A 23,551-nucleotide genomic window follows, 5' to 3' on the forward strand; every position below is an offset into this window, starting at 1 on the left:
TGTGCCCCATAGACAAGCGTTATAAGCTAATCTGTTTTTAGAGATAAAACTCTTTACGTTCGATTTCCATGAAAATGCATCCCAGAGAACGATCTACTCGGTAACCATCTGTTAATTACCCCTAGGTTCATTTCTCACCGGAGTTGTCCTTTAAGTCTGGTTTCACGTTAGTGTCAAGTGAACCGCCGCAACTCCGGTCCAGAGACACGATATCAGACCAGAAAACATATCGGACCCATTTAAATTCTGCATAGAATGCTATATTTTAAAGCACTATGGATGAGAAACGGACTCTGCATTAGAAAAAGAATAGATTAAACTGGTGCCATGCACTAACATAAATCACACTTTTCAACATTCTCAGCATGATGATGTTCACTAGTTTGTTTTAGTAACAGTTTCGTATTAAATTTAAAATGAGAATCTATTACACTGTGGGTGTCAAATGCGGCTTTGCTGAGCTCAACAGTTTAGGCCGAGCTGTGAAACGCTATTGGCTATTTTAAAAAAGGGGAGGGGCTGATCGATATGTCCCACCCTGGCTTCCTGTTTCAGTGGAAATTACTTTTTTTCCCCCAATGAATTAACACATTGAACAACACTGCATGTTTCAAAGCACTTCAGTGTAAATTATAATTAATAAAAATGTATATTAATAATTATTATAATAACAAATTAAAATAATTTGGCCTCAAGATCAAACCTTTCACAAAGAAAATAGACTGACTTTCCAAATAACTTTGAGCATGCAGTAAAAAAACATGAATGTTTTGGAATGGGCTCAAGTGTATTGAAGACCTGTCAAAGAAAGAACAATAAGGCTGATAAAGCGAGAACGAGACACACTCTTACATTATTTGAGTTTGATGTAGTCGCGCGTTTTCGCAGGGAAAACCGCTGCCGACTTTGCTGAGAGAGATTCCGAAAGGACTGTCGACCACGAGAAGCAAAACTTCTCAGCGGTGAGATGGCCCTCTCAAACCTTCCCACTCGCTCTTCCTCCTTCTCCTCTTCGTCTATAACTCCCTCGTGCTCCAGAGTGCCTGATACCATCTCCACCGCCTCCTGTAACGAGCGACGCATGTTGCCCACCCATCCCGACACTTGTGTCTGCACCTCGGATAGTTTGTTACCCAGGAACTCCATCTTGTTTTATGCCAAATGACAAAGTACGTTAGGATAGTCAGTGGTGTCTGGTGGAACTCAACTCTTTCGGTAGGTTTTTGGGGATAAATCCCAGATATGAGGTCTAGGGGGCGTTATAGCCAAAATGCACTGGCATCTCTGTAGGCATCTTGACCTGTAAACCAAACTGGACCAGAGTTTATGCTGATCACAGAAAGTCTAAAGCTCTTCAGGTTGTCTGTCAATCCTTGACGCTCTTCCAGCACTTTCCTCCACAGAGCACGTGTAACGTGTCAGTCCATTCTGTGGTTGATCTCCTGTGAAATCTTCCTGTCCGGATGCAGTAGAAACACAAATCATGGGAAACAAATCTTCAGACATCCAATCTTGAAGTCCACCGAGCACTTGTTCTCGTGCACTTCTCCTAGATCCCAATGGAAAAACATGTAGCAGAGCTCCGGCAAGCCCACCTCTACTGTTTGTCCCGCTGCAGGTACGAACAGGTACCGGAAACAGGCACAGCCCTCAAATGAGTGACAACATCCCAGCTCAGAGAAACAGAGAGGAAGGGGGAAGGGATGAAAGCCGATAGAGGAAAATCACGTGTCACTGCATTTGTAAATAATAAAATATAGAAGGACACAGAGAGAAAACAGGAAAGAGTTTTATGTGGGAACCTTTCTATACCTGTAAACTTTGGAAGTGAAATGCTAAACCACAAAGCCCTTATGCAAACGACTGCTGAATCAGGTGCTTTGTACTTCACTGTGTATTAGTTTGACTATTTGCCATGACTTACAGGCTGTGTTTGTCTAATATAAGCCAAAGACTGTGTGTGCAATAGACTATACCTGACACCAGCTGTCACAAGCACGCCAGTACGCTGATAACTCACAAAAATCAGCTTATCAAAATAACCTGCGGTCCGGGTTTACACGCAAACCAATAACCTGAGTCTACAAGACTTTATTGATGAATCAGGTTATTTCCCCGTAGCGACATCAAAACGTAATAATTTGCGTATATGACTGAGTATTTCATTTGTTGCATCGGTTGTGGCGTTAAATATAGCATTTTTAAAACCAAAGAGGAGTATGTCAGCGGGAAACTTTCAGCTCATATATTTTCCTCTCATGCAGTTACAGATCCAGCATTTTGAGTGTGCCGCTTCTTCTGCTGCACGAGCACTTTCATTTTTTTTGTGTCAGGAAAGAGTCTGAGATTGCGATATATTTCCACCTCTCTTACTGCAAAACTCTCGCACTCTCTGCGCTTAAAGTCCCTATGAAATTCAAATGGACGTTTTTAGGCTTTTAGTATGAATTAGCCTTACTGTTATCTATAAGCTAGTTTGCTACAGTGGCAAAATCAGCATTTAGTTGATATAGGCTTTCAAAACGTACAAACGTACGGAGGAGATTAGGAGGAGAAACGATAGAGATTAGGAGTAAACTGCAGCTTTACTGAGCTCAAGCTGTGATATAAACTAAACGCTATTGGCTGCTTGATTGTGTCCCGCCCCGTCAGTTTCAGTGGAAATTGCTTCACTATACTGAATAATGCTCAAGGCACTTCAATGGGGCTTCACTTCAGTGAGTTTCTGTCATATATCACACATGCACACTTCAATCAGCCCGCAGAAAGCAGGTTTATGTGCTTACATGCTGGGAATAAAATCTGCGTAAGGGGCAAAAATCTAGCTTTGATGTGATGATTTACGCTTAGCAGGGAAAATGGGTTAATGATCAATATACATGATCATGTATGAGGTTTTTCTGATATTATTTTTTAAAATTGCCTAAAAAACGCCTCATGTAAGCGTTAAAACTTTTTTTTGCGAAATATGGGGGTAGTTTTTGTGTTATCCAGATCTTGGGTCAGACGTAACAACCCAGTGTTTGGGTAGTTTTTGTGATACCCTGATTCTCGGTTGTGCCTCAAAATATTAGCTTCTGACAAAATGAAGCCAAAAATATTAAGAGGCTTGTATTATTTTAATTACAATCATTTAGAAATATAGAAATTTGCAAGCAAGGTCATGTCTGAGAGTATCTTTTTTAATGTGGGTGCATTTATATTCCCATTATATTTTTAATAAAAAGAAATACATTAAAGTTGCATTGATAATTATAATCAGATATGTTTCTTGAGCACCAAATCAGCATATGAGAATGATTTCTGAAGGATCATGTGAAACTGAAGACTGGAGTAATGATGCTGAAAGTTCAGCTTTGATCACAGCAGGAATACTGTAAATTCTGATACAAACACAGATTCTAGTAGAAAGTCTTTTTCTGGGTCTGGAGAATAAAATATTATTCTCTATAAAAGGGGAACCCGGCAGAAAAAGTTTGGGAACCACCACTGATAGGTGAAGAACACTGATTATTTCTTCATCATGGCACCTGTTAGTGGGTGGGATATATTAGGCAGCAAGTGATGTCATGGGCGGCCAAGGCTCATTGATGCACATGGGGAGCGAAGCCTGGCCTGTGTGGTCTGATCAAACAGATGAGCTACTGGAGCTCAAACTGCTCAAGAAGTTAATGCTGGTTCTGATAGAAAGGTGTCAGAATACACAGTTCATCGCAGTTTGTTGCGTATGGGGCTGCATAGCTGCAGACCAGTCAGGGTGCCCATGCTGACCCCTGTTCACAGCTTAAAGAACCAACAGTGGCACGTGAGCATCAGAACTGGACCACAGAGCAATGGAAGAAGGTGGCCTGGTCTGATGAATCACATTTTCTTTTAAATCCCGTGGATGGCCGGGGGTGTGTGCGTCGCTTACCTGGGGAACACATGGCACCAGGATGCACTAGGAAGAAGGCAAGCTGTTGGAGGCAGTGTGATGCTTTGGGCAATGTTCTGCTGGGAAACCTTGGGTTGTGCTGTCCATGTGGATGTTAGTTTGACACACACCACCTACCTAAGCGTTATTGCAGACCATGTTCACCCTTTCATGGCTGTGGCTCTTTCAGCAGGATAATGCTCCTGCCACAAAAGCAGAAATGATTAAAGTTTAAGGTGTTGACTTGGCCTCCAAATTTCTCAGATCTCAGTCCAATCGAGCATCTGTGGGATGTGCTGAACAAACAAGTCCGATCCATGGAAGCCCCACCTCATCAGTTTGAGGTCATTAAGACTGTTTTGAGCATTTTTATTCCTATTTCAAATAAATACTGTACTTTTGAACTTTTTATTTATCTAAGAATCAGAGCAATACAGGAGACCTAAAATAGTGTCATTTTTGATTTCATGGCAACTTTAAGCACTTGAGCAGCATGAATAATTGAAATAAGGGCTTTGTGAAACCTCATAAGTGCAAAAGCCCCTGGCTGGGGGATAAGCAATTGTGTTTTTGAAACTTCATTGACCCCTGCTGGTTGAGAAAAGCACCCCAATCCCAGTATTCTTCAACGGAAACAACTCTCACAAGTCACAACATCTATTCTCACACTACAGCATAATAAAGGACAGAGATTGAATCCACAGAGACAGATCCACTTGGCATTACTGAGAATCATTTTTCATAACCATTTACTGCTGAACAGCTCACATGGCTTCTTCAGAATTACATTTGATTAAATCCTTTCACAACAGCTTAACAGGTAGAAAGTTAAATCATAATCATACTGTAATCACACCGAATTTCTAAGCAAAACCAGACCAGGAACCAGGAAAACATTCTCTTATGTTTTTTTTTTAATCCTACTTTACTAACAATTTTTACCTGGCAGATGACAAAACCTATCAACCTTTGAAGAACTTCATAATAATCAGCCAGAACACCCTAGCAACTGCATAGCAACATGTTTAAAATTCTTAAAATAAACATCTTAGTAACTGCACAGCAATGGGATGGCAACAGTCATGGACTATGCACCGCTTACCTCTGAAGCATTCAGGTGGTTTTATTTAACCATTGTTATTTTTTAAGATTTATGAAATAGTTAACAGGAGTACATAAACCAAAGGAGGAGGGACATTTTTTTCTCTCCTTTTCCTGATGTAAACAATTGCGTGAACACTCAGTAAGACCCAAACATGCAGATGACAACATTGTTGAAACAATCATGGATCTGCGAAAATTACAAAAAAAAACCCGCTGTATTCAGAAACACTACGCGCCTAGACTAGTCTAGAAATCTAGACGCACCCTAGTGGCAGCAAATCTAATCTGCTGCGAGTATCGTTTAGCAACTCTCAATACACTTGAGCTGTAAAAACCAAACTCTGGTCAGGCCAATCACATCGTGTATAGAGTCGGTGGGCGGAGCTTAACATAATGACGGGCAAGTTGCGCTTACGTGCTATTAGTAAAAACAGAAACTGGCGAACGGCGGTCTTTCGAATCAGCTTTGACCGCGACTCTGGAAGACTTGGAGTTAAGCTTTTCTCTGAGAAAAGAACAAAGAACGGCACTGAAGTCATTCTTAAGAAGGGAAGATGTGTTCAGAGTTTTCGGTGACAAGTGCTAATAAGTGCCAGCTGCGCACCACACCGCAGAGTCCCACACAGGTCCGATTTTGTAAATCCGCACCCGCCTGTACCCGCGGTGCGTTAAACCTCATCCGTTTTCCGACACGGAGCACTTATTAAAATCTGCACCCGACCCACTTAAAATAGAACCGACACCCGACCCGCACCCGAAATAAATTCAGTTTAGCATAAAACATTATATAGGCCTACACATTTATTGCCAGGTCATACAAAAGTAAATACAGCACCGCGCCACGTCTTTAAAATTCGAACACATTATTTTCAATGAATGTACGCACACCGGCGGCGGCATTCGGTGCCTGTTCCCGGCGACTCAGGAAGTTGTTAAGTTGATAATTTTGGTATCGTGACAACACTACTGTGTTTATTCAAAAATATCCAATTATGCTGAATATAAAATTATAAAAATATTTAACTGATGAACTGATAACAGAACAATATATACGGTATGATTTTACCTCAAAATTCAATATATTGGCACAAAATGATAAATCAATATCTCGCTGCCTGGAGAGTCCAGGTCTTGAATTGCAATGATCCATTTACTTCTCTTTTCTGTAGCTTTCGGCAGTCTCTAAAAATATACCTCAGATTTCTTGTCAAATCTATTTGTACAGACAATCTCAAAGCTCTTTCCTGGTTTAGATGTGTTTTGTGTTTTTTTTTTTTTTTTGCAGCATTCATACTGAAATTGAAACTCCATGCTACTGCTCAGTCTTTTTGCCACTCAAGTGTGCGTAACCACAGAGGCTCCGGTTGACGGTGACATCACGTGCATATCCTTTACAGACTGAACGCCCAGTGTTTTTGTACTTCCCCCCCCAAAAGTTTGCATTTTCAGTCCCCTGACATGCTGTGGTTAGGTCCAAAACGTATATAAAAAGTTGATTAAAAAGTTAATTTTTAGTTAAAAACGCTGTTGTGTAAGTCTGTAGCTCATTAGATTAAAAAAAAAAAAAGAAGAAAAGAAAATATATGACAAAACTATTTAAATCATTCTGCATCACTTGCTATTTTCATACATTCCAAAGATTAAACTTTAGGACTTTTTTGACATTTAAAAACACTCTTTACCTCTCTGCTTTGCATATGAAAGAAATAATCGTTTAAACATATAGAGCTTTGCAAATAATTTACATGAAGATCGGCGAAGAAAAAAATCCCCTGTCTATCCTCAAACATTTCACAGGACTCGTTCAATGTTCAATTTCAATTCGAGACCATAATTACTAAACACTTACTAAACTCATATTTTGGGTTTGACCTCTTGGTGCATGTAAATAGAATATTGTGAATGGTGTAATTTTGATCATAATTAGAGTAGCCATAATCACAGTAATATATGTGGAGTACTGTGATTTGATTGCACTACAGTGAGGCAAGTATACAATTTAATCAATAGCTGTGGCCTGGAGGCTTTCTCCAAACACACATTTCATTGCAGTGTACTTCTATGACAAATCTATCTATCTAATCGCATTTCTGCCACAAGAACCAGGGAGTATTTTGCATTGAAAGCAGACAAATGAAAACAACAAACAGGCCTACTGCATTTGAATTGAGCATTTTGTGTTGCCGTGTACAAGAGAATAGAGACAAAACAGTTGTACAACTACTATATTATATCTTAGGGAATAATGAAATAGCATGTAAATACAATTGAATATTGCCCATATCATGTAGACATCCTATTAATAATTTAATCTGGATTAACTGTGCAATAATCAGTCATAATATAGTGGTATACATGTAATCAAAGCCCAAATGCAGATGTTAATGAACACTTTGACAGTCGATAGGTGTTCTTTAAAAAAAAATCCACAGTCCTGACACAAAGACAAGCGTCATGTAAGAATAAACACATCTATCCCTGCAAACACACACACACACACACACCTAACACACACCCAACACAAAACCATCTACTGCGGTGACATCACTCTATGCCGTCATAAGACACCATTGGGAAATTCCAACATGACACAATCAATGGCCCTGAACAAAGGCCCTGCCCTGAAGACGCTGGTCAAACCTACAAGAGCAACAGCAACAGAACAAGGCTTCTCTTCTCCTGCCTGTAAACTCACAGCAGATTGTCACTCTAATAATATCACACAATTCTCTATATGTAATATTGGAAGCAAGAACAACTATGACTTTGTGCTTGTACAAGTCTGAACATCAGCAGATCTCTTCTGGATGCCGTTCTCGTGTTAATACACAATGCAAAGTTTGGCAAATCAGCTACTATCTTTCCCCCTTATTTTAACAGCTTGATAACTTTCAAGCAAACATCCACTGAGCACATGGCATAAATATATCTTTATATTAGGCTATGCCATCGTGCAGGTTGTAAACGTTTGAGGATTCATGGACCTGTAACTGTGACTGAGTTGAACACAACAACAACAACAACAACAGGAAAATCTTCCATTGTTAAAGCTACACTGTGTAACTTTTTTAGTTTATTCTTAGCTAAAATCACTTAGTTCTTTCAAAAATATATGTGCTCATTAATGTATATTTACTTCTTTCAAGTAATAATGCATTCTCATAATTTTATAATATACCATTGAAAATACATAAGTGTTGAGGGTTCGGATGGCGGTCGCCATGTTGCTCCTCCATCTTGAAAGTACATTTGCCAAAGAGGGACATACCCGTAAATTCAAGCTTCGCTTTTCGCGTTTAACACTCGATGGCACCGTGTCGAATGTGAAGAGGGGGATTGCTTGAGGCTGCTATATGATGATGGAGGATCACTCTTAAGCCCCTTTCTAAATGCACGTCGGACCCGCAATATTCCCGGAGCATTGCCGGTTCGCCTTCTGTGTGAAAGCAACCACGTCCCGGAATTGATTACCGAATTCGACCCCCGGTCGGGACCTATAGTAACATTGCGGGATATGTATAAAGGCATCTTTACACAGCAAACGCGGCACAGAAACCGATTCTGAAGCGGCATAAAATCACAAAAATGTGCATTTACACAGACCGTTCAATGCTCCTCTGAAGCGGCATAAGTGCATTTACACAGGAATTAAAATCGCGGGTCACAATGCCTTGAACATTATTTAAAACTACAGTTTTAACAAAGTGTTATAAATTAATTTAAAACAAATAATAAAATGTATAAAAATAGACCTAAAATAAAAATACGGAATTTTAAATCGTTTTTTTCTGCCTTCTATAAAGCGCTTTTGATGTTTGGCATAATTCTGTAGGTCTACTGTAATTCTGCAATTCTTCTATTGTAGGCTACGGTATAGTTATTTTATATTTCTTAATAAAATTGTGCCTGATTGACAACGCTATAAATAAAGTATAGCCTACATTATTACGGGTAGAATACCGCATATTAAAAGAGGTCCAAAGTTTTTTTCAAAGAAACAGAAAGTCACTTTAGAGCATTCACAACATGTAGGCTAGCTACAGTGCGTCGCATCCGTGGGGGATACACACACTCTTTTCTCGGTGACAGGTTTCAACACCCGCTCTTTTTCTGCAGTTTTTCCGCAGTTTTGCACAAACACCATAGCCTACTGCAGTCGCTCCCCCGTTTCTCTGGCCGCTCTGTGTCTGCGCTCGCAGCGGCTGCTTCCCCTCCACACATAATACATATTTTTTATAGCTTAATGCTCTTTAAATATGTTGTTGCATTGTGAAAAGTTTCGGTGCATAGGACGGACCTGTCCGCGGTCGTTCTCCGTGGTTCTGACCAAAGAAGAGTGATCTGGAATCTCCATTATAGCACCAGGCTGCATACCCCATCTCTCTGAGCCCATAGACTGTAAAAGTGGTCAGGATTGTAATATTTCCCCAAAACGAAGTTTAGTTCTCAGCTTGTATAACATGAACCCGAATATTTGACAGTTCTGTCTAATTGTGAACAGAAAAACGTTACACGTCAATCCATTACCGACGATTTTTGTTCGCGTCTTTATTAAATAGGCCTATAGCCTACAGACAGTTAGGCTATTTAATTAAAAAATAATGTTATAGGCTAATATTTAAACATAGCCTAACTATGACATTATAGTTTTCTTTAACCCTTTGTCCAACGAAATTAAGCGCCGGCGCATTCCGTTCCTTTATGACAGCGGGAACAACTCACTCTGTAATTTTTTGCCATATGATACAGATAACCTAGGTGATATACATAATTATAAACTATACATTTTCTACTTTTATGTCACAATAACAAAAAAGATTCTGGGAATATTGTTTATGCACTTCAGAATTTCCACACGCTGTCTTAATTAATTTTTTTATTATTAGGCTAATAAATTTTTTTCAAAAGCATTTCTAAATTAAGGTAATATTTCCAAAAAAACGAATTTTTGAGCCAAAATAACGAAATGGTAAAAACTACCACCATGCAAATTAAATTTAGCCCTTCTCTGGCAGTTAGGCTACAACCCAACCGGGGAACGAACGGTAATAAGCTAAATGTTCTAAATAAATATTCACATAGCCTAATAATAATGATAATTAAAAAATACACAACTTTAAATAAACTCAAATATTCTACAATGTTGCTTATAGACAAATTAGCCTACAACCATAATGATTGAGTGCCTAGGCTATTTCAAGTTTTTAGGCTGCACTATGCCTAAGGGAAAAATCCAAACTTCAGTCTATTTTAACGAAATGTAGGACAACAGATAGAATATATCAGAAAATATCAAATCTAATATAAAATATCGTTCTCTCCAAGAGATTATAATACTGGGTTGCAGTGACGCCGACTGGGTTAAGCATTTACCGTTTCTGAGGGGAAATGTTGCAGTGCGTTGATCTGCCAGTCTCTTCAAAGGAAGATTACAAACGGCGAACACTACAGTGGTTAGCTTGACGATGTGAGTACAGAAAGCATTTACTTTAATTGCTAGATGGTTTGTCTCCTTGCTGCTTCTTGATTCTCGCGCCTAGTGAGCTGGCTGACAGGTGGTTGTCATGACAATGATGTAGTTTAAGGCGGCACAGGTTCGCGTTCATTTACACTGAATCAAAACCGCTTCTATGTCGCCTTTGATACTAGGGGCCGAGGTGGGTCAGACCCGGCATATTTTAAGTCTGCTTTAATGCGGCATCGCGTATTTACACAGAATTTTGAGCAGACACAGACCCGCGTTAGACCCGCCTTAACTCGGCTGTGTAAAGATGCCTTTAGAGTCGCCAAGGAAGCGGAAAAGAGAATTAAGACGGCAACGCAACGGGCAAATCAACAAGACAAAAGTAAATATTGGAGTGGCCTTTCCAAGATGGAAAGAGCTCATGAGGAGCAACGATTTTAAAAAGAACGCCGACATTGCCTGCTTTCTTCTCGACAGGTAATATTAATTCAGCCTATTGTGTATATTGGAAGTTTTATTGTTGCTTGGCTAATTATATCATGGTGTGCTGAGCATAACACTAGAACGACGTCTAGGATAGTTTTCCTCGCGTCAATGATGAAAAAGTATTGTTTACCTTATAACATAAATCCGTGTTCTATGACGGATAACATGAGATTAATATTTTAATTGCATTATAATTTGTTTGCCTTACGCTAGTGGTGTTGTACAATATACAGAATAACGATAGCACTGATAAAAGATACTTTACTAAGATTAGCTTATATTCCTCTGGGAACCTGATAGCTGATGTTAGCAATGAACTGGTTATTATTCAGTTCTATTATTCATTTTACATAGATTAACTTGATCATAGATCATTTGGTAAATTAAATAACTGCAAATTATAATAGTTTTCAAAAATTACCTCATCACTTGAGCTGAAGCAACATTCACCGAAGAGGTCGAACTGAAAGCCATGACTAAATCGGCCACCGTAGGAGTTGAAACGAAATCGAAATTGAGAGGAGCAGAAACAGTTATTCACTGGATGGTCATATACCTTTTCACCACTAGATGGGAGAAAATATCACACAGTGTAGCTTTAAGTGTTAAGAGCCACCTGAAAATAAAATCACAGGCACTGGTAAAACTAAATCTACAGTACTACATTTTAGTGATTTACATTTTGCAAGTACCTTTGTGAATCAAGGCAGGTGTTGTTTGCCCCTGTAATGGTGTAGTTACAGCAAGGGTTAGTTTACCTCCTGCTGGTAAGACTTTCGTTTTTTCAGAACACAAATGAAGATCTTTCTGATGAAATCTGATATTTCTGTTCCTCCATTGACAGCTACACAACCACAACTTTCAAGCCCCAGAACAGTAGACATCATTAAAGGTGCAGTATGTGATATTAACAGCTAGTGGCTGAAATGGGTACTGGAGTCCAAATTCAAAATATCGGAGAGAGTTGTTTCCCTCGCCCCCTTCTTTCTCATCCTCCACACTCACGAGGGTTGCCAGATTGAGAACAAGCAACTAAAGTGAGCGCAGTGGAGGGTGTGCATTGACGTCACTTTCCCACCGGAACACGCTGAGTGGCAGAAGAGATGCTGCATGAGTGATGTTAATAGGGGAAACCGCAAGTAAAACAAACGGTTGTGTTCATATTCAATTCTAGTCAGAATTTTTTTTTTACACTTTTTTTTTTTACAGGTACTTTTTTTACAGTCTATGGGTTAAATCGCTGGAGTCACATGTCTTTCCTGCCGTTTTGGAGATTAAATGTGGTAGTTGCGTAGCTGTCAGTGGAGGGATAGAAAGCTCTCAGAAAGATCTTCATTTGTGTTCTGAAGATGAACAAAAGTCTTACAGGTTTGAAACAACATGAGGGTGAGGAATTAATGAGAGAAATTACATTTTAGGGTGAATTATTCATTTAACTGCTAAAGATAATAAGCCTGTGTGCATTTAAATACTGAAAGCCAAAAGGACCAAGATTGTGTTTGTTTAGAATCTGCGACCTCTGACCCAGTTTGTTTGCTGGCTTCCATAGCTGCAAAATGCAGTTTTTTCCGCCAAATGGCAACCCAGGGTGTCAAAATATTATTGGATAAATTGGCAGCGGGTGGGATCACACAGACCAAAACAAAGACAAGTTCCAACATGGAACACACATTTCAAAGTTCAATAACTGGCCCTAGCATTGTTTGTCAGAGAAACAAGTGTGTGAAATTAGCGTGTTTCCTAAATATCTGCAAACATATTAAGGTATTTTTATGCTTTAGGACAGTCAAAAAGGGACATACAGCACCTTTATGTACAATGAACTTGGATGTTTAAATCATTTCAACTTAAATTATATAAGCATTACTTAAAAATAAGTTGAATCTGCTATAACTTATTAAAACTGTTGCAAATAGCCTATTTTGAGGAGTTAAATTGATGCAAAATATTTTTTACAGTGGTTTTTAATAAAGTTTTTAAACTTTTATATTACATTATTTTATATTATATTAAGATAATTAGACCATAATTATTAATATTAATAAATATAAAGATCTTGACTATTTTTTAAGTTTTATAATTTATATTATACGTATATTTTATATTACATTGTTATAAATTAAATGTTAGACAATTTATTTTCTATTATATAATTTTAATATATTTTTTAAATATATTTTACATTATATTAAGATGTGCCTTAGGCCTAAATACTCTTATTATTGTTTATTTTAATTATTCTTTAATATATATATATATATATATATATATATATATATATATATATATATATATATATATATATATATATATATATATATATATATATATATATATATATATATATATATATAATTATTATTATTAAAATTTAATAATTAAGTAAAATTTAAATAAAATTTAATTAAGTAAAATTTATTTGTATAGCACTTTTCATAGATAAAAATCACAAAGTGCTTCACAACAAAAAGAGGAAATACACAACATTACAGTTCTAGTCAAAATAAGTAACAAAAACAAAAAAGTATAAATGAAAATAAACAGAAATACACAAAAGACCAGCCAAACCCTACACTCTAGATAAAAGCCTCTTTAAATAGAAGAGTTTTCAACTGTGTTTTAAAATTTTCCACTGAGTCCAGGCAGCGTAAGGAAGAAGGCAATGCATTCCACAGTCTAGGAGATTAAACATCTTGAAAATTGGTGTATTTTGTAAAATTTATCTTGGCACCATTTGATAAAAACTGTAAGTTGTGCATTACAGTGATTATGGTTAAGGGAGTTTAGACAGTAAAATCATATAATGTAAAGCCCCTGTGGCTTATTGAAGCCTGTATCCCAATATTAATAAATAATATTGCTATATTTAATGAACTGCCATTGGTCTTACCTCATCAGATTGGGCTTCTGGCTCCAGCAGGTCCTCTGGTTTGGACTCAGTTCCCTCCTGGAATAAAGATGTCTGCTTCCTGCTGTCGGGATGTTTAGAGGAAGAGTTCTGTGGGCCGGAAGCTTCAGGATCAAATCCCATCAGGTCATCCAGGGTTGCCAGATCTCCGCATGGATCATCGGACTTTAGCTCTGGCTGTAGATTCTGGAGCGGAGCAGCGAGAGGTTCTCTGGGTGGAGACGGTGTTGAGGAACGTCTCGCCCTGGTTCCCCATCTTCGTGGTTTCACCGAAAAGTCATCGTAAATCACTTCGGCGAGTTGAGGTGGGACGTCCTGGGCCGTGGAGACGAGAGGTTCATCGCCACCAAAGGATATTAAATCATAACTCGTCGGAACTTCCTCTCGCTGTCTCTCGCTCTCCATCTCGTTCTTCAGTCTGGCACTTTCTTCATCTTTCAATCTCTCCATCTCTTGAATTCTCCTCCTTTCTTCTTCTTTATTTAGTCTCTCTTTTTCTCTCTCTCTTTCCTGTCTCAGTCTTTCTTCTTCCATTCTTTTTCTTTCTTCAATTTCTCTTTCTTTCTTTAACCACTCTTCTTTTTCTCGTTCTTTTCTAAGTCTTTCCTCTTCTTTCTGTCTCTCTATCTCTTGAACTCTTCGTCTCTCTTCCATTTCTTTTTCTTTTTTTAGTCTCTCTTTTTCTTGTTCTTGTCTCAGTCTTTCCTCTTCTTTCAGTCTCTCCATCTCCTGAATTCTTCGTCTTTCTTCTTCCATTTCTTTTTTAAGTCTATCTTTTTCTCGTTCTTGTCTCAATCTTTCCTCCTCTTTCAATCTTTCTTCTTTCATTTCTCTCTCTTTCTTTAACCGCTCCTCCTTTTCTCTTTCCTGTCTCAGTCTTTCCTCTTCTTTCAGTCTCTCCATCTCCTGAATTCTTCTTCTTTCCTCTTCCATTTCTTTTTCTTTTTTTAGTCTATCTTTTTCTCGTTCTTGTCTCAATCTTTCCTCCTCTTTCAATCTTTCTTGTTCCATTTCTCTCTCTTTCTTTAACCGCTCCTCTTTTTCTCGTTCCTGTCTCAATCTTTCCTCCTCTTTCAATTTTTCTTGTTCCATTTCTCTCTCTTTCATTAACCGCTCCTCTTTTTCTCTTTCCTGCCTCAGTCTTTCCATCTCCTGAATTCTTCTTCTTTCCTCTTCCATTTCTTTTTCTTTTTTTAGTCTATCTTTTTCTCGTTCCTGTCTCAATCTTTCCTCCTCTTTCAGTCTCTCTTCCTCCATCTCTTTTTCTTTCCTCATCCTCTCAATTTCTAGTTCTTTTCTCAGTCTTTCTTCCTCTTTCTGTCTTTCGATCTCCTGAATTCTTCGTCTTTCTTCTTCCATTTCTTTTTTAAGTCTCTCTTTTTCTCGTTCTTGTCTCAATCTTTCCTCCTCTTTCAACCTCTCTTCTTCCATTTCTCTCTTTTTCTTTAACCGCTCCTCTTTTTCTCGTTCTTGTCTCAATCTTTCCTCCTCTTTTAACCTTTTTTCTTCCATTTCTCTCTCTTTCTTTAACCGCTCCTCTTTTTCTCTTTCCTGCCTCAGTCTTTCCATCTCCTGAATTTTTCTTCTTTCTGCTTCCATTTCTTTTTCTTTTTTTAGTCTCTCTTTTTCTCGTTCCTGTCTCAATCTTTCCTCCTCTTTCAGTCTCTCTTCCTCCATCTCTTTTTCTTTTATCATTCTCTCCATTTCTTGTTTTTTTCTCAGTCTTTCTTCTTCTTTCTGTCTTTCCATCTCCTGAATTCTTCGCCTTTCTTCTTCCATCTCTTTTTCTTTTTTAAGTCTCTCTTTTTCTCGTTCTTGTCTCAGTCTTTCCTCCTCTTTCAGTCTCTCTTCCTCCATCTCTCTCTCTTTCTTTAACTGCTCCTCTTTTTCTCGTTCCTGTTTCAGTCTTTCCTCTTCTTTCTGCCTCTCCATCTCCTGAACTCTTTGTCTTTCTTCTTCCATTTCTCTCTCTTTCTTTAGTTTCTCTTGTCTCAGTCTTTCCTCCTCTCTCTGTCTCTCTTTCTCCTTTTCAATCTGTCTCTCCCTCTCTTTTTCCTTTCTTTCCTCTTCAATTTTTCTCTTCCATTCTTCCTCATGCTTTCTCTTTTCTTCCATCTGTCTTTGCTTTTCCTCTTCTTGTTTTCTCTCTTCCTTTTGCTGTCTCTCGATTTCTTTTGCCTTCTTCTCCTCCTCCAAAAGTCTTTCCCTTTCCTGCTGCTGTCGGTCTTTCTCTAACTGCTCATCTTTTCTCTGTTTTTCTTCTTCTTCCTTTCTCTTTTTCTCTGCATCTATGCTTATCCCAACCCTTCGGTAAACAGGAACAGTTACATAGTTCTCCTTGTCTTCTTTAACTTCATTGTTTTCCTCTTGTTCTGCATTCTTCACAGTAGCAGCAGAGATTTCTGTTGAATTTGGCGGTTTGTCAACAGGTGCCGTCTCTGTTTCTCTTTCAGATGATCTCTCATTCGTCTTCTCAGAAGGTGGACTGCAAATAGAAGAGTTTGGAAATATGTTACAGCTTTGAAAGTAAGGACAGCATAGGGCCAGAAACATATAAGTATACATGCTTAAAGGTGCAGTGTGTACATTTTAGGGGCATCTTGTGGTAAGGTTGTGAATTGCAATCGCCCAACCGCTCACTCCTTCCTTTCGGAGCACATAGAGAAGCTACGGTGGTCGACACAGGACAAAAATGTCATAGTCTGAGACAGCAGAATGACTAGCGCTCCTGTTTGTCTGTTTAGGTCTACTGTAGAAACATGGCGGTGTAAAACGGCGATTTCACTGTAAGGCGAACCGCGGTGTGTGTAGATAGAAAAGGTCTTTATATTCCACTGAAAGCATAGTTATTTATATTATATTGCATATCTGTCAATAGATCATCATAAATACTACACAATGCACCTTCAACATATGCATTTCTATAGTTGCTATTAGGGGTGACCCCTAATATTCGAAGATTCGATGCATCGATATGCAGGACCGGATTCGACCACTGATCTCATGGTCGAATCTTCACGGGTGTTATGAAACGAAGGATCGTACCATTTTGGCAATATGGGGGTGCTCAATATTAGTGTTATAAAGACACCTTTAAGGGCACTGAGCTTCGCACCGAACGCGCCGCGCCTTTAAAATTTGAACACACATACACCGACGGCGGCATTCGACGCCTGTCCGCGGCGATTAAATGTATATTTCCCTCAAATCGTGAATGTACATACTAATTTCACCCTGTGGTACAAGATACACTCATCGTGCAGCTCTTCTGTCAGAAGTCGATTCAAAATTGAGCTCGCGTGTGTATAATGTTCACGTCTGCCTGGTGTGAGATCCTGAGACTCGGCACTGAGCTTCAGTCCGGTGTGCGACCCCCTTTAGGCACAATCGGCTTAAGAACGCGCATTATAAACGCACTCAAAGTGTTCTTTTCCTCTCTAGGCAGGAATTTTTTTAGGTTTATTTATCAAAATGTTCTTTTATATATTTGTGTGATGTTCTGTGTTTCGATCGCGGCCTTTAAATGTTATGAGAGAACGGTTAATTTACGAATGTGTAGTGTAGCCTAGTTTTGATCACTTTATTAAAAGTGGTGGCTGTGTGCCGTGTGTAAAGTAAAATAAAAATAGTCTTAGCCTCCTGCTGACTAGTGTCCTGTCCTTCCCAACCCGTTTACAGAGTTTATTTTTTTTCGGTCTATGGTTTACACACACAGATGATTCGACTATTGGTCGACCATAGAGAGATTCGAAAATTCTGATTCGAATGTGTAAATCCTTAGTCGGGGACACCCCTAGTTGCTATACAGATGAAAGTAATTGTGGTGAAGTAAAAATACTATAGAAAAAAACAAATGTAATTTCTACCTGATTTAGTTAGTTTAGAATTTAAAAACAACAAAGAAAATTATATATTAGTATTCAACTTAAAGCTACACTGTGTGATATTTTCCCCATCTAGCGGTGTAAAGGTATATGACCATCCAGTGAATAATAGTTTCTGTTCCTCTCAATTCTGATTTCGTTTTAACTCCTACGGTGGCCAATTTAGTTCAAGATTAACATGGCAATCCCCCTCTTCACATTCGACACGGTGCCATCGAGTGTTAAAACGCGAAAGGCGAAGCTTGAATATACGGGTATGTCCCTCTTTGGCTAATGTACTTTCAAGATGGAGGAGCAACATGGCGACCGGCATTCGAACCCCTCACCCGTATGTATTTTCAATGGCATAGTATAAACTTGCAAGAATACTTTATTACTTGAAAGAAGTAAATATACATTAATGATGACATATATTTTTGAAAGAACTAAGTGTTTTTAGCTAAGAATAAACTTAAAAAGTTACACAGTGTAGCTTTAAGCTTGTAGAAAAGTGTAAATATCAATTTTATAAACCTACTCAACATTCTGATATTTGTTTTCCCATTATGCACTGGGGCGCGAATAATAAATAAGGTTGCATTTTTCACGGTTTCCAGCTGTATTTACGGTATTAGTTCTGTCAACTGAGCCTTATTATCTGTTAATGTAATTGTATAGAGTATGTTTTGTGCTTGGGAAACACAGATATTGTAAAATACTTATTGAAGACCAAAAAGAAGTAGAGAATTCACTAACCTTTTAGGAGCACCAGTGGACGGCAAGCGTGTCCTCGGCGTGTCCAAGCTCAGATTCTGGATTCTCTGTTTAATGTCAATAGATATTTCAGCAGGTGCAATGTCTTTTTTGCTGAAGGTGTCCCTGCGCTGAGATGCTGCAGATCGATCGAAGAGGAGGCTGATCCGTCTTTTAATGCTGCCTCCAACGAGCTCATCATCTCCTGCCTCTTCTATCTCCACCGGAGGCGTTGAAGACTTGGATTTAGACACTGCTGAAGGAGAACATGGCGGTTCCGCTTTCTCCATGCTGCTGATTTCAGCATCTCTGCTCACTGTATTAACCTCCTTCTCAGGCTGAGACAGCGACTCGAACTTGGAGGTCAGCTCCACGGAGAGACGATTTCGAGCTGGCCAGCATCGTGAAGGCACTTTGACGTTGGCCTCAGTGTCGCCGGCTTCTCCTTGTGCCTTCTGGTTGAGTGTCTTTTGATCCTGAGCACCCAAGGATTTCGCTCTGCTCCTAGGCTGAACGTTCTTCATATCTTCATCGGTTACATCAGGCTTTAAGTTTGGACCAGTTTGGTTGTTAGACGCAGTTATGTCAGGACTCTTAGTAGGTTCTGGTTTAGGCTTAGTAGCCTGTAAGTCAGGTTTCGGGGTGAGCGGGACAGGTTTAGGAGCTGCACTTTGACCAGACCCATGTACCGTCCCATTTGAGTTCGATGTTTTTGGACCACCAACATGAGTATCTGTGGTATTCAAAAGTGCTTCAGAAGAGACGGCTCGATGGATCTGTCTGCTGAAGTTGGTTTTTGGGGCCCGGATGGGGCGGACGGTTGCATTCCTTTGCAGGGAAAATGGTTTGGGCATGAGGTGGGGTTTTGAGCTCAATGCTGGTTTCTCTGTGTCTCCTGGGAGTGCAGAGGCTGAAACTGAAGGTTTGTCTGGGTTAATGAGCGATTGGCCCATTTCCCTTGAGGTTGCCTCCACCCCTGCAGCCATGGCTACACACTGCACCTGGATGGGAAAACAAAAGAGAAACACCCCTGTGGGATCTCAGTGGTATAAACATACATCTTTAGGAAGTTACTGTAAACACACTTCTAAGCGATTGACATGTTTGAAAATACCATGACAAAAATATATTGGAGGGAATCAACTGGGTGAATGATTCAATCGCCCATTCATAAAAAGAGGAGTGTTCAACTTGAAGCACCGCTGAACAGACCGATAGGTGTACGTACGACATCAAATACAGCGAGAGTGAATTGCGAGAAGATGCTCTATATTCTTTCGAATCGATCTTGCGGTACTTTGATGGCATACATCTATCAGTCTGTTCAGCGCCACTTTAAACACAGCTATTTACTTAATTCCTGAACGAATCAGCCATTTTAACTAATCGAATGAAGGACTTGATGGGCCCTACCATATACACAGTATTATTATTTAATTATAATATTATAACACAGTAATGGCTTTGGGGGTAATTTCTCAGCCAAATATGGCATGCAATTAATTAATCTGCACATCATGTAATTAATAACATTAGAAACTATATACATATTCTCCCACACATTGTGTTGATCACTTCAGTGTCTATGAGAAAAAATGCACAGAGAACTATGAGGAAACCTCTGAGCGTCAATATAGATACAGTGCAAGTGAGATAGGGAAAGTGTTATGTAATGCCTGTGAAGTGGTCCAAGGTTTTTGGATTGTTTAATCAATGTGCACATGTCTGCTGTTCTGATTTACATCCGTAGGTAAATAAATAGTCACTTTAGCTTACACCTTATGCATCGTTCAGCATTTTCACTATCAGTATGAACAAAAGAATACCTTGTGCTGGAAACTTGTCGCTTCGCACCAGGTTAAGAATTTAGTCGGGAGATGTGCTTTAGCCACCACAATGCGTCAGCCTGGTTAGTTTTACTAGTTTGTCAGTATTGGTGGATGCCGTAACAACATTATATAGAGAAAAACCTTGTTTCTTCATTGAAGGCCATTAATAAGATCTTCTTAATATTTAAACAGAATAAATGCTTAACATAAAATGTATTTACTTGAGAAGCAAAATCGTGTAAGATTATAAGATGTTTTCAGAGAATGTATCTACTGTTTATATTTCTCATATTTTCTATATTGGCGAATATTTTTTTCTTGTTCTAAGCATAAAACCTCACTAAATATATTAGTAGTTATAGATGTATGCTTAAAATAAGAAACTGTTTGCTAATGTGACTGAAAAAAAATATTATTAATACATTTCCTTATAAGTATTGGAAATTGATTTGGAAATATTAATAACAAATAAATTATATAATTAAATTAATATATTTTATATTAATTAGTTTACAATAATTTTTATATTGATATATTTTTATATTTATATATTTTCATGTATTTTATTTTCTCATAAAAAATTACATAATCTCAGTTTGTTTCTCGTGTAAATTAACATTTTGTGCTATTGTGTTTGTCCTCTTTGGTGCTGTTAAACAAAACAAAATGATGTTAAAAATAAAAATAGTTTTTACTGTGAATATAGAAGAAAACTGATTATATTATAGTACGTTTTCAGTGAAGCAAAAGACGGTAGTATGCAGGTTGTTTATTTCTGTTGCTGCATGTCCAATGGATATGCTGTGCATGCTAACAGAGATCTGAATGAATGAATGAATGAATGAATGAATGAATGAATGAATGAATGAATGAACTAACACTTCAAAGCAGTCATAAACACATACAATCAGTTCATTCTGGCAAAGATGCAGAAGGCCAATCCAGTTGGTTTAGCTCTGAGGCCATGTTACTCTGGTTAGGCTAGATTTTTAAGTTTTTCCATCCAACTAGAGTTACTCGAGAACAAGGAGTGACTAGACGTTTCACTGCAGGCTATTTATCACACACCCAGCGTGACCCATAATAAATGACCAGCATCACTCCCACCTGATAAAACTCAGACAAACACCATTTACATGGAAAAATTTCTCATTTGTAACAAGGTGCAAAAGCCTGAAGTGAACTGGAGCAATCCGAATGTTGACATTTCGAAACCATTGCTATATGTTCTCTTATCAATCGGGCAAAACTCACAGTGCAAAACAAGTGGTTAGATCCTGGCTTGTTGTGAACGTTTAGGACAAAGTTTGTGTTCTTTCTGACTTCCATTGAAAATCCTTCAAGCCAAAACACTGAAACATTATCCACAGGTGAAAAAAATGCTCACTTCTCATATTTTGGCTTGGCATAAATCTGCCTTCGTTGATAAAACCGGTCCAACAGCAAGCCAGTATTGCCAGATGGGATGTAAAGCTGGAGAAAATATGTTATACTCAAAATATACTGTAATGCTAATGGCTGACAGGTTTTCTAACAACCCCTTATCTGTATTAACTGGAGTTGCAGACATCCTAGATGTTTAGAATAAATAGCTGCCAAATTCTTGAGAAACATCAGAACAAAAAATGCCAATTTTTCATAAATAAGAATATCATTCTCTGCTTACTGAGATCTAATCAGTTTGAAACTCTAATAAAATGAAGGACTAGTTTATGGTCAAAGGAAAGAGTTAATGTACCGGTAAGTAGGTTCACGGCATCTCCAGTTTACACTCACCAGGAACATATGCAAATTATCATGCACAGATTTGCATGCTGAGCTTATTACATATTATTACCAATAGCCAGTGGGTGTCCAGAGAGGAGCAATATAGCTTTATTTTGTTCATCAGTCAGGTTAAATTAGGCCTATTTATTTGCCTACATTTCTGTCATGCTTTTCTGAATTAAAAAAAAAATCAAAATATGTAAAAATAACTTTTTAGTTCATATATTTACTAATAACCAACGACATTATAGCATTATTGAATTAATTAAATGCACATTCAAATATAAGCATTAAACTTTAATGTATATGTTTTCACATGAATTTAGCTAAATTAGCTCTTGAAAGCATTAGGCTATAAAATATAATATTGACTTAACAATTATTTTACATATATTATACAAGGAAAATAAAAGCTTATATAACATGACCACAGTAATCTACACCTGTTGGTAATAAGTAACTTATAAAAAATGTCTCTTACAATGAACCATCTGTCTTTGAACCCTGAATAATTTCCAGCGGTGGAAAATACACACTCTTTTTGCATTTTATACAGAATAAATAACAAAATAAATATAACAACTGAAACTTAGTATAACCTGTAATGCATTTACACTGGATACAGAATGACTGTTATCATTAGCAAATTAAATACGCAAATAAACAAGTTCAAACAATGTGTATTTACCTGTGGTGTGGTAAAAAATTATTCCATAAGATTGTACATATATATTCCAAGCTCAAATACACGTCTGCGTCCTTTTGGTTTATAGGTGTGCATGCTCAAACTTTAAAGAAAGGAGGGCGGTTCGCAAATTTACAAATCCTACGACGACTGCTTATCTCATGAATATTAATTTACGTTCCTTGGTAACCTTCCGGAAGTGTCCACTCACGCAAATAATTAATATTCATAAGCAAAAGAACGGAAGAGTGTGATTCGTTTTTTCGATAACAACGTTGTATTTCAGCCAATCAGCTGAGCAAATGGCACTTTACGTAATTAATATGCATGAGCCAGGCCTGAGAATGACGGATCCTGTCATCAGCGCACGCAGCCGCGGTCTTGAGGTGTTGCGCGCACCGGCCACTCCTCTCATAAACGTGCTGCTGCCTTCAACCGGAAAAACCAGTAGAGCTGAATGGAAGAAAGACTCGGGGTGTGTAGAAAGCACTTTATAAGGTGGGGGACACAAATATAGGCGCATGTTCCATTATAAACCGCGTTGGTTATCTAATTGATTGGTTTAACAACCGTTGTACAAACATTCATTCAAAATCCCAAACAACTTTCTGACTGTAGAGTTTCCGCCAAACTTAACACAGACATGTTAAACACCAATTAATATTTTCTACATTGGACAAACCATTTTATTTCCACGCGGCAGAAAATCTGATATTCCTAAAATCCCTAGACTTCCATTGAAAGGTTTTGTCTGTAGCCTACATTAAAGACTTTAAAAC

The 23,551-nt window shown here is 38.2% G+C and overlaps 2 protein-coding genes across 4 annotated transcripts in view; both read right to left on the reverse strand.

Annotated features, from left to right (window-relative positions):
* The window catches only part of tnks1bp1 (tankyrase 1 binding protein 1), a 41,749-nt gene extending 18,823 nt beyond the window's left edge, over positions 1–22,926 (reverse strand). The window contains exons 1-3 of one of the 2 annotated variants that reach the window (XM_067439617.1): positions 22,776–22,926; positions 18,495–19,492; positions 13,858–16,360 (exon numbers count right to left, since the gene is read on the reverse strand). In XM_067439617.1, the coding sequence (XP_067295718.1) occupies positions 13,858–16,360; positions 18,495–19,477 (3,486 nt within the window). In that variant the 5' untranslated portion in view covers positions 19,478–19,492; positions 22,776–22,926. Of the gene's footprint in view, positions 1–13,857; positions 16,361–18,494; positions 19,522–22,775 lie in introns of both variants that reach the window. The other variant, XM_067439619.1, reaches the window with a different exon arrangement.
* Positions 1–23,551, reverse strand: part of crybb3 (crystallin, beta B3) — a 783,391-nt gene that overhangs the window by 29,569 nt on the left and 730,271 nt on the right. The window lies entirely within an intron of this gene.

The sequence above is a fragment of the Pseudorasbora parva genome, chromosome 3 (assembly GCF_024679245.1).
Source record: "Pseudorasbora parva isolate DD20220531a chromosome 3, ASM2467924v1, whole genome shotgun sequence".
Classification (NCBI taxonomy): Eukaryota; Metazoa; Chordata; class Actinopteri; order Cypriniformes; family Gobionidae; genus Pseudorasbora; species Pseudorasbora parva.